The 14,936-nt window shown below is 40.1% G+C and overlaps 2 protein-coding genes across 9 annotated transcripts in view; both read right to left on the bottom strand.

Annotated features, from left to right (window-relative positions):
- Positions 1 to 1,289: 1,289 nt before the first annotated feature.
- LOC115804471 (ubiquitin-conjugating enzyme E2 Q2) lies at positions 1,290 to 9,269 on the bottom strand. 7 transcript variants are annotated; one of them, XM_030764933.1, is made up of 13 exons: positions 9,066 to 9,269; positions 7,397 to 7,501; positions 6,961 to 7,063; positions 6,737 to 6,795; positions 6,196 to 6,336; positions 5,473 to 5,557; positions 5,158 to 5,218; positions 4,956 to 5,046; positions 4,799 to 4,857; positions 4,611 to 4,659; positions 4,430 to 4,525; positions 4,206 to 4,272; positions 1,290 to 4,099 (listed from the first exon to the last, which is right to left on the bottom strand). In XM_030764933.1, the coding sequence occupies exons 1-13, from the start codon at positions 9,222 to 9,224 to the stop codon at positions 4,068 to 4,070; spliced, it is 1,107 nt and encodes a 368-aa protein (XP_030620793.1). In that variant the 5' UTR covers positions 9,225 to 9,269; the 3' UTR covers positions 1,290 to 4,067. The 7 variants fall into 7 exon arrangements, with proteins under 7 accessions (XP_030620793.1, XP_030620794.1, XP_030620792.1 ...); XM_030764934.1 differs by having other exon boundaries at positions 6,737 to 6,783; positions 6,955 to 7,063; XM_030764932.1 differs by having other exon boundaries at positions 6,737 to 6,793; positions 6,941 to 7,063.
- Positions 9,270 to 10,296: 1,027 nt separating this feature from the next.
- Positions 10,297 to 14,936, bottom strand: part of ubl7a (ubiquitin-like 7a (bone marrow stromal cell-derived)) — a 5,199-nt gene continuing 559 nt past the window's right edge. Inside the window, exons 2-11 of one of the 2 annotated variants that reach the window (XM_030766261.1) lie at positions 14,547 to 14,730; positions 14,242 to 14,361; positions 14,071 to 14,153; positions 13,823 to 13,907; positions 13,657 to 13,714; positions 12,130 to 12,263; positions 11,827 to 11,876; positions 11,479 to 11,655; positions 10,878 to 10,988; positions 10,297 to 10,592 (exon numbers count right to left, since the gene is read on the bottom strand). In XM_030766261.1, coding sequence (XP_030622121.1) covers positions 10,455 to 10,592; positions 10,878 to 10,988; positions 11,479 to 11,655; positions 11,827 to 11,876; positions 12,130 to 12,263; positions 13,657 to 13,714; positions 13,823 to 13,907; positions 14,071 to 14,153; positions 14,242 to 14,361; positions 14,547 to 14,730 — 1,140 coding nt within the window. In that variant the 3' untranslated portion in view covers positions 10,297 to 10,454. Of the gene's footprint in view, positions 10,593 to 10,877; positions 10,989 to 11,478; positions 11,656 to 11,826; positions 11,877 to 12,129; positions 12,264 to 13,656; positions 13,715 to 13,822; positions 13,908 to 14,070; positions 14,154 to 14,241; positions 14,362 to 14,546; positions 14,767 to 14,936 lie in introns of those variants that run through there. The other variant, XM_030766260.1, reaches the window with a different exon arrangement.

A 14,936-nucleotide genomic window follows, 5' to 3' on the forward strand; every position in this document is an offset into this window, starting at 1 on the left:
GTCAGCATAGTCTGACTTCATGGGAGCAACGCCACACAGTAGGACAGCTCCCTCTAGGGGTTAACATATAACCTCATTATATTTTATAAAGCCAGCTATGCCTGTACCGTGCCCTAAACCGTCTGGGGCAATATCAAAAGCAACTGCAGCATAGATAATAGAGAAAAAATGCTGTATCACTGCATAAAACGCTTTCTAAAACTGTAAGTATGTGTGTTCAGGTCAGACCGTGAAGTGCAAGGCATTATTTAATGTGTCTTCCACTTTTTGAGTTAGACTGAATTCCTATCCAAATGACTATTTACAGCTGTGCTTCAAGTACGCGAATCCTTTGCTAACCAGTGATTGTGTTGAACTGTTCAAACTGTTTTCATGCCATCATTATTTTCAACCAATCATGAGGCTGCTTAACTCGGCTGCACCTCAGACTGTTCAGAAGTTAAACATCATTTGCTTCCACTGTCCTCTAGGTGTAGTTTTATTCATTTTGGTGATTTAAATAAAGTAATCAGTGTATTTTTCACCTGTGTCTCAGTGAAAATATTTTACTGCACAAAACAGTTTAGTGGCACAACTTGCCCTCATTCATGTATTTCCACTAATGATTCCTTCATGTTTTTGTCACACAAACAGAGAAACATTGCAAAGCAAGTTGTGACTACCAGTCTAGAGTATCGACAAGAATGAAATCATTGTAACTACAGCCCAGCCAACAAGCGTTATTATTTCCATGTGATAGAGGATACTGCACACTGCATGCTTCAGGTTTTGGTCAGTGAGCATGTGCATGCAGTATCAGACATCACAGTGAACATTTCATTTAGCCATTGACTGGCCTAAGGTTAAACCACTGATGTAAGATTCTGTACTGTTCAAATTACATTGAAGGATTCTGCACTGTGTTTATAGAAAGACACCACTGATCGTAAAGGAGAGGCTCACTTAAGAACTGAAAACAGATCTTGGTTTTCTAAAGTCCCATGTTTGTAATAAATGTTATTAAGGTTAAATGAACATTATCTATGAAATGTACTGTTAGACTTAAACTTCATGACCAAGCCACACCAACAAAACCAATTCATCTTAAAATTCTTTATTCATAAACTTGATGCAAGTTTACAAATTACTGTACATGGTCAAAATTCTCTTGCAATGGAAAATCAAAAAAAAAAAAAAAAAAAGACAGAGAGAGAAAACAAATCTGAAAGCATGCCAACAGTGTGAGATGTAATAACAAGTCCACCATTTGATGGCACCAGAAAAGGATTCAATGACTGATCTGTAGAAAGTCAAAAATAACAATAATAATAATAATTAAAAAAAAAAAAAACACTGTCCAGTTGTGGATGGTTCTGCATTATTGTAATTAGCACTGATGGCCAACAGTCCATCCCATACCAGAGACAAGTAATATCACAGAGAGAGGGAGTTTTGGTGTTTCTGGTTATTGTAACACAGTAGAGAACAGACTTTTTCTCTGATCGTTTGTCTAGCTGGAAATCAACCCATCCATCTTCCAAAGATAAACTCAATCGACAATGTGAACATAGCATGAGGCAATCCAGAGCTCAACTGACTCCACTTCACACAGGACCAGCAGGTAAAAACGCTGAACCAGAGTTAAAAACCTTTCAGAACAATTCAAAAATGACCAAAAAAAAAAAAAAAGAAACACACCTCCTGACTGCATGAGCAAACCACAACGCAGCCTGAAAACAATGCACAGACAATGCATGACCAATACTTTCCTGTCTCATTACAACATTTACATAGGATTCTGGAACATATGAAACATGAAATTTACATCCAAGTTACAGATACATGCCGTCCACATATCTGTAGGCAAGTGTCTGATATGGCTTTCCTCTGATCTTGTCAAGCTCCAGATTAGGAAACTACTCTCTCACACTTTGTATGGATATAGGAGGCACAATCGCATCATTTTGTGCAAATGCAGAGCCAAACGATCCACACGAACTGAAAAGAGGCTTTTTACAACGTTGGAGGTTTCATGCATTGAAATATCTGAAAGAAGCCAGAAATGGTATATCTATGCATAACCAAGAGTCCCAGTACAGCGAAGCTAATTGGGAGCATTTCACAAAAATGATCATGATTAACACCTTATCCTTATACATCAACACCTTTCATGACTGCACCTGATAGTTGTACAAGTAACATCTCGGTGAAAACTGAAGCGATTAAGGCTGGGGAAAAAACAAAGTCCATTACCTAAAGAAAGCAGAAAAAGCAATGCTCCCCAATGGGGACAGACAAGTAACACACAGCAGTAAAATGTTGAGAAACAGAATAGTTACCTTCTTTCCTGAGTTAAAACAAAATTGTAGGGTGCTTTTAAATGTTTTCTGACAGTGCTGAAAAAAATGACACGGTTTATAGTACACGGTGCAGCTGACACAAAGTGTGACGGAGTGGGGGTGGAGGAACACACAACACGAGTGTTTATCAAACCTCCTTCCACTAAATGGAATTCATGATATGCTTGTTCTTCTCTTGCAGATCAAGCCGGGATGAATGACTGCCAGATTCAGTGAGACGGAACTCACTCAACAGCTGTGGGGTATGAACTGTTGGGACTGTTTGCTGTGGAGGGATCTTACTATTACAGGGAGCGTTGCTACACCATCAGTCTGAAGCAGTTTTCAGTGGGGTTCTTTTTGTGTAACTGCTAATACCTTATTACAGGAGGTTGAAACAAACCTAGTAAAGCTAGGGGTATACCTCTGACAGTCTAATGGTGTGATGTGTTGACAAAATTTGACTGGAGAGAGGTTGTATGGTCAAACTGGTTATTCAGTGGTGATGAACTGCACAGAAAACATTAATAATAACTCACAAACAAAAAAAACGGTTATTTTTTGCTTCCTTTTTTTCCCTTCCTGTCTCCCATGAGAGAGGCATTCATTTACGACACAGGATGCAAGTCCTAGTCCGTCTGTTTAAGCCCAAAGCACACCCTTCACTTGACCAGAACAAAGACACCTCAAAGCCATTTACAATTACACATATGGGGTGTTGTTTAACTATGGAAAAGATAATAAAAGGTTCGGCTTAACCCCTCTAAATCCCAGGTTGATTGTTTGTTTATTGACCACTGGGTTAGCGCAATGTCGCCTGAGACATTTGCATGACACTTCTGCTCTGCCAAAATTTCAAAATGAAACAGAATCTCGTTACCACTCTCTATCGTTATTTATAACTTTGCCCACTTACACTGGGGCAGCTAAGAAGGCTTGAGAATATACCTCTGGTGTGACTGAACAATATCAGCATTACTGTACAACTACAGGGTACACAAAATGCAGAGGAAACAAAACAGAGCATAGCAGCTTCCAAACAAAGAAAAGTGGCGGTCATGAATCTCCACTGCATCTCTAATTGCCTCCATTCCTGTCTGAAACTTATTCACCAAAGTGTCTAAATCTTAGTCCTCAGCCATGGCATGAAAAACATCTAGTCAAACCCACAAAAAGATTCAGCTTACTTTTCAAATGTCTCCATCTACACTTTTCTCTCTCTCTCTCTTTCTGGTCTTATGACAATGAGACACATTCATACTACTGAAAACAGATTGGGGCAAAAAATAAAAACTGACCATCACCAACACCACCCCAAACTCTGGTTAGATAAGTCTTCAAGACGAAATGTCCAAAATTTCTTTATATGGGTTTACATTAGTACCAGTGCTTGGCACCTCTCCCCCTGACGATTCCCTTCCAGTTCCTAACAGAGGTAAGACGCATGGAGGGGGGGGGGGCAGACAGGGGGGAATGGGGGCACAGAGCCAAATAAAAGAGCTAGCACGTAACAGATAGAGGATAGATGCATGGGATCTGGTCTGGTGTCCTGCCTTTTGAACGACACACGAGGAGTTACAGTTCTGAGCATTCTGAGTCAGCAAGATGGAGGACTTCGCCACTTAGTATCCATGAAGATGGTATACATCACACTCCCACTGCAGAGGACTCATATGTGAGACAATAAAAAAAGCAATGATTTGACCAGAAATCCCATGTGCCCAGTGTGCAGGATGGGTAGGATCCACATTACCCATCCTCCTTAGGGGGTGTGTACCAGCCTAAAGAAGAAAGATATAACAGTAAATGGACATGAACAGAATTTGATAAGCTGATGAGCAGTTTGCATGAACTGAGAAATGGTTCCAGTAATAGTTGATTACTCACCATTCTTTTCATGAATCTGCACCAAGGACTTATATGACTGTTGTGCTCTGGCAAGATTGTACTGGTTCTGTGGAAAGAATTGCAAAAAAAAAAAAAAAGCTAGTTTTACAAAACATCATACTGAATGTGTTAATAATAGTTCCACCCCAAAAGCAAAGGATATAAAAAAGCAAATATGGCATTTGATTAAGCATATAGAGGCATGCTTTCACTCTATTCAGTACCTTATTTGCTCCAAACTGTACTCTAGCTTTCCCTTTGACTAAGGTGGCATTGATTTGCATGATGACAGACTCTATGGAGTAGGCACTGCTCCAGCCCTGTGAGACACACAGTAAATTAATCAAACATACATTCAAAAAAACGCTAACAAAAAAAATGCTAAAAAAGGAGATTGATTAAAACCTGTTTTGTGAGAAGTTCCATGCATAAGGCTCCACCTCCGAGAACATAACTAGAAAATATAAAACATAATACATGTCACCAAAACATTTCTCAAAATGTTTCTGTAATTAAATATTAAAAAAATTTGACCCTGCAACACTTAAGAGGTGGGGCAGCTGACAAACCCAAATTGGATCTGTCATACTCACCCTCCAGAAAGTACAGGAGAAACCACTCTTACAAATGGAGGATCAAAAGGAAAGTTGTCCTGTAATCAGTAAGATTCATCAGCTCAGCAAAACATGGGCTAGTCCATTTATGTGTCAAGTACTGGGCCATTATTTAAAGAAAGAAAGAAAGACTCACTTTATAAGAGAAATTCAGCAAAATGTAGTCTACACCTTCCTTTTCCTTCAAAACCTGCAAGTCACTGTGTAGTGGGCTGTCTGGATCCACTCTGCACAAAAAAAAAAAAAAGAACAGCACCCCGGGTTTAAAAAAAAAAGGAATCTTCTCAGAGTAGATGTTGTTATTGCATGTGAAATACATAAGGCACATCCATACTTACGTTCTCAATTTCACGTGCCATTCATAAAGGCTGTCATTGACTAGCTCCACTGAATAGATACCTGCAACAGCATATAGGACATCTCTCATTCAGTTCATCATCCATTGAATTTTGAAATTAAAAATACATAGCTGAAAGAAAAAGGCCTCATATCAAGGTCATGTTGGATGAACCATTAAGCACAGCATGTTCAGGCTCTTTTCCCTCTGTCAGACTGTAGCTGGACCCAGAATCCTAAGTGTGTGACCTTTGAGGAGAGGGAGGAGTACTGCCTTCACAGGGTCATTACAGATGTACAAGTGTTGAAGATCTCACCTGTCTTGTAACTCTGTGATCGATAGATCTCCCTGAGTTCTTTCAGGAGACGGTCTGAGGCCTGAACCGAACCAGAAACAGCACCCTTAAACACATAGTGAGAAGAATGTGTTAGAAAACATCAATACAGACATCATTTCAAACACATCATTTCAATATATTAAATCAGTGCTGCAAATACATGTTCAAGTTCTACTTTAATTCGGACTCTATGTATAAATAAATAGAGTGTAAATGCTTGTCAAAGGAACGCTGCTTTTTCTGTATCTCACTTTCTAACTGCATCTCCCTAAAACACTTTTTTAATCAGGAGAATAGTACAATAATTACATAAAATGAAGAGACAACTACTAACAACACAATCATGGATAACAGTAATATTGTATATAAAACATACTTCACATATACATACTTACACGGGTTGACATAGCTTAGCAATGAAATATAATGCATTATCTGGAAAGCATACTATCCTCTTATTTACTTTACTTGTCCTAAAGATAACCATCACAAATAAAAGTCTAAAGTCAAGCACAAGTCCCAGATCACAGTGATGCCCCACCCCACCCCATCAATTACTGTTATATTATCACTGTAACATTATAGAGCAGTTGATATTTTTACATTCATACTGTTTTATGAATGTTTTAACACAATAAGCCCAAAAAGAACTAAAATAACCCTACGATGGTATGAAAGTCACCTTACCGAATGAGCACTTACGTTCAAGTGGTCCTGTCTCTGGTTCTTACGGATCTTCTCCAGAATGGCCAGGTTCTCTTTTTCAATACCATCATCCTCAGACTTTTTACCCTCCACGGGTTCCTCATCTTTCATCTCATAGTGGTCAAGGTCTTCAATGTCCTGCTGCCACAGAAACTAAGACTCAGGTTACAGGAATTAAAGAACGAAGGTTAATGCAAGTTATACATACAAACAGCTGAAGAACGCACAGCATCTTTGGTAACTTAGTTTCAGTTTCTGCCCTTAGAGAACCACTGTGCTCATGTGTTTTGTTTCAGAGGAGTGCTGTCTCAGAACAGCTGGATAAAAGTGATCTAATCTGCCACTGTCAGGAGAGATACAAGGAAAAAACTGAGCAGGACTCAGCTGGAGGGGGGAAAAAACTCAAACACAAAACAAACAAACAAACAAAAAGACAGCAGAGCAGTTGACTGTATTTTCACTGACATAGATGTACAGCCATGTGAACAAGGCACAGACAATGTGATGAGACTACGAGATAATTTCTCAAAATAAACACCTCTCCCATTTCTTCCTCCTCCTCTTCCTCAGATGTCACCTCATCAGCTGTCCCATGCTAGAAACGTCACACAGAGAACATAGAGAGACAGTCAGTTAACAGGGTACAAAATACCACTTTTTTATGTTTCCAATGAACACCACCATACAAAAAAAAGGCAAGAAAAGGTGGTTGTATTACACACTGAAGCTGTTTGCAGCTCACCTTTCTTTCTTGGCTTATGGGCCCTGCAGGAAGAGGCTGGTCTAACATCTCCACATCAGGGTGCTGGGGTAGGTTATACAATCGGCACAGATCACAGATGAGCCGTTTCAGCTGCTGGAGTAACTGAGCGAGAGAGAGTGCAAAATGAAAACAATAAGCAAGGACGATTCACAGCAGTGAATTCTAGTGCCTTGGTTATGAGTGTTACCATGCAAATGTACTTCTAAAAAAGTGTGGAAAATAAATGTCCTGTAACAAATAATATTACTGTATCACAATCAAAGCCAAAGGTCTAGAGGAAATCATGTTCTCTCATAAACAGTACTTCACATTCATGAAATTAAAGCATGCAGAAGTGTTGCCATTCTACCAATATTTGAGACAACAGCACAGTAAGCCATAGGATGTGCCATATTCACTCATAAAACCCTTGATTTCTCATAACTGCCACCTTACCAGGGTGCTGCCTTTTCTCACATCCTCCAACCGCTCCAGCACCTCTGTCAAACTAGGGTCATCTGAGTCAACAAACCATATTGGTGGAGTTGAAGGGTAAGACTCCTAGACACAAAAGAGGTTATGAGGGATTGAGACTACTATGCTCTTCAAACACTTTTCAAATTATTCCACATACAATGCATGACCAATGTATGAAGTTGCACATTATCTTGATAAATGAATAACGGTTTTTTTTCAGTTATTTCAATCATCTGTAAGCATTTGAGCACAGGTAATGTTCCAGAGGAGCAAATGGCGTAGTAGGTATCCAGAACTGTGAGCTCATGACGTATGCCACACTGGTTCTTCCTGTACGATCTGCCAACAACATTAGCGTCATTCACTTGCTACATTGTTTTCCCCACACTGCTTTTATCCTCACAAAATTAGCTGACGTTACAAGACATCCGTTACTGAAAACCCATCGAGGCGACAGCAAATACGGTTAATGTTAGAACTACTATAGTACCTACTTTCAATAAATTGCATTGGCAAACAGAATTTCTTATTCACTGCACGTCGAGATAGTAACAAACTCTGCCATCAGTATAGCATGTTTTGCTAGCAGTCGTAAAGAGCTAGTAATCCCCTCTGTAATTAGATATGCTTTCATTAAGCAATTTACAGTCAGGTTAATTTACTAAGTTAGCTAGGAAACACCCAGAGCAAACCATGTAGCTAACACTAAGAGTGACCCAATATGACACTAAGACATTCAACTAATTTTACACCCAGCTGGAAAGCTAATGCTTGTCGACAGAAAGAAACCGTGACTGTTACTGTAACTGACACCAACTAGTGATATCTATTCTAATTTCTTCAATTTGACAGCGAATCCAGAAACACTGCTACCACACAAGCCCAAGATTTCATGAGCAAAAACGCCAGTGCTAATGATGAGTTTCCTATCTGAAGTAACCACCTTACGGTTGATCAAATCTAGTGGTTTAGATGGCAAAGATTCACATCTTGTCTAAATCATGCAGTAGTAATTTAATCAAGTGATTCCAACAGAGACGTTACGTCTGACAAGAGAGCTACGTTGCCAGCTAGTTGCCTAGCTTTACACTTGGATATTTTGTCAAACAGCTAGCCGGCTGTGTTCTCTAACTAAATGTTTAAAACATCAATCTACTGAATTGGTTAAAGTAACGAGATAAATACATACCTAACGTGTAATAACTTCTTACCTCACGACATAACTGTCATACTGCTTCTAATCTACAATTCAACAACGCAGTGAACTGAATGGTTGTGAACTGCGTATGTTGTTATCATCTTAGCCGAGAAAGCTAACTAGCTAGCCACTAACTAGCCACCATTCTTTCAAAGTTAATGTTACTGATTTTATCCACAATTACAGTCTACATTAGTACTAACTCTTATAGGCATGTTTTGCATTGGTCATCCACTCAGCAGTAAAGGCTTGTTGGTCGTCAGAGAAAACACTTTATTCGTGCTCATTCCTTTTTCTTAAATAAAATAAAGAGCTAACTTCCAGCATCTTTATGAATGCCTGTGCTCTCGTCTTGGCCTGTTTCGTCGTAGCTGTGAACACATAACTAGCTAACGTTGCTAACTAGCATAGCTTGTTGAGTAACAAGCGCCTTCTCTCATCATTCCTTACCGTGATGTTGCAATGAATGATCAGCAGCTTTTCACCAGTCACATTGAATTGACAACTAAGTTCATCTGGCTTCCAGTCGATAATTCTGAATCGTTCATGGTTTGGGTCAAATATTGACTCCAAGAACTTTAATTCGGCCTTCAGCCCCGACACCGACATCTTCCACTCATCTCCAGCCAGGCCGCGGGGGAGGGGGAAAATAGCTAGCTAGCTAACTACTGCGACCGCGCAGTTTGGTGTAAATCTTGTGATGCTACCGAGCCGCGAGTAACAACAAAGAGGGGGTGGGGAAGAAAGAAAAAGAGAGAGAGAGAGGGAGAGGGAGAGGGAGAGGGAGAGGGAGAGGGGAGGGGTGTTATTGGACTGAAAAAGTAGTGTTTTTTGAAAAATCACTGACCACCAGGAAAAGTATCTTGACCAACCACTTACATATTATTTGATTCAGACAGCAGTATTTGAATGATTAAATTACAGAAATCGACATGGGCGGAGCATTTGCTGGAGTAAGCGATAAGACTTCGGACTACGCAGTTCATTCATTCTTTAGAGATCGTACGACTACGAAATAATCGCAGAGTGGCTGAAATGACTTACTTGAAAGTTATATCGCTTGCATAGTTCCAGCAACTGAACATTAAGAAGTGAACAAGAAGTGAAAGGGGTATTCCAGAAAGTGGGTTTAGTGAAAACTCAGAGTAAGTAGTAAAACCTCCTAATGAAAGAGCCCTCTGGCTTCATTCTCCTAGCAAAACAAAGCCATAGGGCTCTTCTATTAGGAGGTTTACTACTTACTCTGAGTTGACTAACTCTGAGTTTTCACTAAACCCGCTTTCTGGAACACCCCCCATGATGTGATTAAAGAAAATAGAGCGTGCTGGTCATCCAACATCAACATGATCATGAATCGCCAGTAACCGTTAGACCCACTTCACCATAGTCGAGACTGGGTTACATTTATGCAGCCACAGTCAAGAACAAAACCTTCTAGCACCAGTGATATTTGTACTTAACTTGTATTACTTGTGTAACTTTAACATTTAGATTTTATGAGATTATAAATAAACAGATATTTCAAGACAACTTGCTGATGCTTTATAGACGTTCTCACACCAAATTAGCTTTATTTATTTTTTAAAGCAGAGCATGTCTGAAACAATACATTGGTTTACATATGAGGGAAAACTGCACACAGCATTCATAATAAAGCATAGAGAATGACAGTAGCCCTCTGACCACACTCAAACCGTTAATGTCTCTGACACATTTTCAGTGTGAAATAAGTGCTGTTGAGGAAATTCATTAAACCTGCTCTAGCCTGCATTGTACACACTGAAGAGGGGTATAACACTACAACATTTTTTTGTATCTAGTGGAGTGCAATAGGCATACTTATGGTGCCCCTCCAGCAAATATTAGTTCCAGGGCAGCTTGGATATCTCCCCCTGTGGCCTGGAGAGCCCGAAGGATAAGTTCTTCATCTCTGATCCCCATGTCACGTAACTGCTGGAGCTGGGACTGCCACTGACTCTGGGCACAAACAGAAATTTCAAGCATTAAAGGTACAGTCTGTCTAGTACAGCCCAACAGGTTTAGCATAGGGGCACACAATCTTTGTCCTGGAAGGCTGCACTCTGGGTGGACTTTCTTGCTGTTATTATCTAATTAATCAGATCTACAATTAATACTCTACCACTGGTCCTGAATCAGGTGTGTTTGTACAGTGCTAAAGCAGAAGCTGGTATACTCTTTGGCCCAGCCACATGTCCCTGGCTCAGCAGAGGTAGCATGTATTCCCCAGGGATGGTTACTTACTTGTAAGGAGGACATACTAGACACTTGCAGTGCCTGCTGCAAGGCCTGGTTGAAGAGGTCATTGGTTATTGGTGTTCCAGCAGGGATGGGTGAAACTCCAGAGGAAGCCCCCTAATAAAATATAAAGGGACACAGAAATATGTATGAGGGCAGGTTATATGTGAATCCTTCAGTAATGTACATTTTAGGATGTTTTTTGATTTATCATATACGTTGGCAGGATGTCGACAGTAAGCACACCTCTGTCGGTCTGAGATCTAATACTAGTCTAAGCTTATGCATTTCTAACCAAATAATTGTATGGCATACAGATTTGTAGATGTTTTCATTGTTCATGTTTGATAATGAACATGTCAGTTATCTCTTTCTGGTGTTGAAATTCGTGTAGGTTTCTAGTACTGCACTATGACAATGATTATATTTACAAACACCTTTGAAAGACTATTCATTAAAGCACTGATAAGTCCTTGAAGTGGATCACTGCACGGTTGAATTAGGAGCCTACAGAAAATGTTATCTTTGGGAGATGATTTCATACCTAAGCAGCATTACCCTACAAAAACAGCATTAATCTATAAAAGGGAATAAGCAGGGTGTGTACCTGGTTTCCCGTGGTAGGCGTAACAGCACTGCTCTCCGGGGTGCTGGCCAGTGCAAGAGCTGTGGCCAGTTCACTCTGCGTGATGGGTCGGGGGCCTACTGCCCCACTATAGCCTAACGTAGCTGGTCTCACCCCTGATGTACCCATAGCACTCGTGGATGGACCACTGCGGTTTCCCTATAGATCATTTTAACAAATGGAGTCGCTTAGAGGTACAGCAAGGGAATTCTTAAACAGCAACACACAGAGATTATTTGTGCTGATCCAGATTAGAAAGGAAAAATGTATAAAATGTATAAGCCTTAAAAATTGATACTCATTGTTTGAAAATAACAGATGATTGCTAACCGACTGGAAGTCCTCTTCATCATCTGACAAGCCCTCAAAGAGAAATCCTCCTGTGGATGAAAGGAGTGAGATCCTCAAGAATACTTGACGCAAATCTCATTATTAGCATTGTCATGACCACTTAAGACTAACACTTAAAGAACTCAAAATGAACCATCACACAACACAGTCAAAAACAACGACAGAACGATACGGAAAACACCATAATGAAGACAATTCACTTAAACACTTGCACAGCTGGCACGGCAGAATAACGACAGGATTTCTCAGAGAGGGTCTTCATGCTGTACCAACCTTACTCACCTGGCATGTCGCTGTAGGAGCTTGCAGAGACATTTCTGGAGGAGCTGGCAGTCTGCTGCGTGGGCACACTGCCTGCTACAGAGTGTAGCACGAGGATGATAGCGTTAACCAAAGCCGGGTGGGAAGTAATCAGCCTAATAAAAACGGAGCTCTATATTACACCAACAAAAAGTGCTGATTACCACAATATACTAAGAATTAGGGATGTCCCAATCAAGTTTTTTTTTTTTTTTTTTTTTTTACCTCGATCCCGATCCGAGTCATTTAATATTGCATATCTGCCGATACCATGTCTCGATCCGATGTTTATATTTTCCTAGGTAATGCAATTGCACAGTGCATATTTCAAGTACATTAAAGTTATTAAAACCAATTCAGTGTATATGCTTGACAACTGAACGGCAAATGCATTAAGAAAAAAATTGTCTGCGGCCAAGCTGTTCCTTAATTTTTTTTTAAATTACTTTTTTTATTTTATAAAATAACAAAGTAAACCTTATAAAGCTCCGGTAGAGCAGTGTCCGAAAGGGTAAGGCATACTGTGGGAGTTATACCAGAAAATATACATAGGTGTTCGATTTGATTTAATCTTAATACAAGTGGACAAGTTGTCTAACTGTCAGGTACGTTGATACTTTTTCTGAAAGCCTCTTTTTTTTTTTTTGTATGCTATCGTTATCAATCCTTAGCGTTAGTTAAGCGACTGTATTGCTCTTTGTGGTCGTTAGTTCAGGCTAACTCGCATACATCACATACAGCTAAAGCGTTAGGTGTTTCAATTTTGAAATGATACCTTGGTTGTTATTAGTAGCCTTGAGGATTAATGTCGTCGGAGTATGCTGACCTAAAAAACGTTCAAATTTAAAGGTTAAAAGAAAACCCGTTCGCCTCAATTTGCCGAATTTGAAAGCACCTCTACACTCGCTACCACATGGATTGGTCTTTTTGGCCTTGTAGCTGTCTCGAGGAAATTTCTCTCTCCTTCTAAAAGTATATCCTCCAATGTGTGTTGCCTCGGAGCAGCCTTTGCCTGAGTTACCTGTGAGAAATCACTGTATTCCGCTGAGTGTTTATTTTTTAGGTGCCGTATCAAAGTGGTAGTAGCCTATTGAACGCAGCTCTGTGTTACCCCTCGCGAAATGCTCGCATTGCAGACATTACAAGTGGCTGTTTCATTTCCCAATGTAAAACATATCCACACTGCAGACATTTTAGCCGCGTCCTGCCACAAATTATGCTCTCCGTTTAAGACACCTGTGTGACAACTGACGTAAAACAAAGGATCGGGCTTAGGGTCGTGCTCAGAAAAGCCGATACCGATCAGTTAAAAAATGCCTTGATCGGCCCCAATACCGATCTTTGAGATCGGATCGGGACATCCCTGATAAGAATGTTTGTGTTGTGTATTCTCTGCCCAGCTGGAGAATTTTGTGAAACAGAGTATTTTTAGAGGTCGCTGAAACAAAGGTTTTGATTCAGTGCGTGAAAAATGTGAAGTGGACAACAAATTGATCGCGTAGTACTCACGTATCAAGCATGTTAGGGTCTGTAAATTGTACAAAGAGATCTTTGTCTTGAAGCACACCTGGAAAAATTGTTACATAAACATAGTAATGTGCAAACAATCATATAGACAAATTAGACTCCCATCACTTCCCATACACCACCAACCTCAGTTTTAATCAAAACTTACCCAGTGCTACAGGATCGTGGCTCAGCCCTGGTGTAGCCACAATGACTTGATCGAGAGACTCTTTATTATTCAGCATCTTGAATACCTGGGACAGAGATGAGTTATTCAGAAAACCTACTTCTTTAGAGCGAAATGTATGAGCTGCTATTCCACCTGTCACACTTGGCCAAGTCACTTCTTTACGATGTTTTTAAGCAGTTTCAGTGTGTCACCTCATTTGCTTTTGTGTACTGTAAATGAGAACTTACAGAATCTCTGTAGGCTGTGCTGGTGTGAAGAGCTGCCTGCAGAACACGAAATTCCCGGGCAGCTGTCACCCTGTCCACTGGCTCTACAACAGATTTCATTAACTATTTACTGCTGTGAATACAAGTGGAGTTAATGTGGCAGTGGATTGTGGGTTGTAAACCTAGTCTCACCTGGCTGAATCTCTGGCTCTGGCCATGATTTCTTGAGGATGTGCACAGTGGATCCTGACTGAATGCCGTAGGAGTCTAAAGTGAGATCGTCTTTCAGCTTCCTGCCACAGTACACCAACTCTGTGACATATGTACGTAGGCTTAGTGTTATTTTACGAGGTTACTCCAGACACACTTAAAATTATTCATATTTTTTTTACAGTAAGAGAGGCAAAAAATTAAACATAACTATACAAATTATTAAAGAAATGAAAGATGCATATCTTGACAAAACATTAGGGAGAGAGAGAGTAAAACGGATCGACCTATGAGTTCAGGATCTGGTATCTCTTCGGGTAAGTGCGCCGAGACAAGCTGTTTTAGTGTTGCGACCCGGTATTCTCCAGGAGGTACATCTCCAGGTTCTGCTTCAGGGAACGGTAACACCGATTTAGGGAGCGTTGGCTGGTCCATTAGCTTTAATGCCAGGCGCCATTCGGATACAGCCATCTTCCTAGATGGAACGAATTTAACAGTGCTGAAAATAACAGCAAAACACAAGAGTTCTGTTGTAACCGTCAGCTACAAAGCAGCCAATACGCAAACCATAAGACACAGGCTAATCAGTGTTTTAAACGACAATAAATAAATTAAAAAAAAAACTCGATACGGATATTTTGCATTTAAAAAATCAAAAAGTGTTGTGTACTCGAACA

Source organism: Chanos chanos, chromosome 2 (assembly GCF_902362185.1).
Source record: "Chanos chanos chromosome 2, fChaCha1.1, whole genome shotgun sequence".
Taxonomy (NCBI): Eukaryota; Metazoa; Chordata; class Actinopteri; order Gonorynchiformes; family Chanidae; genus Chanos; species Chanos chanos.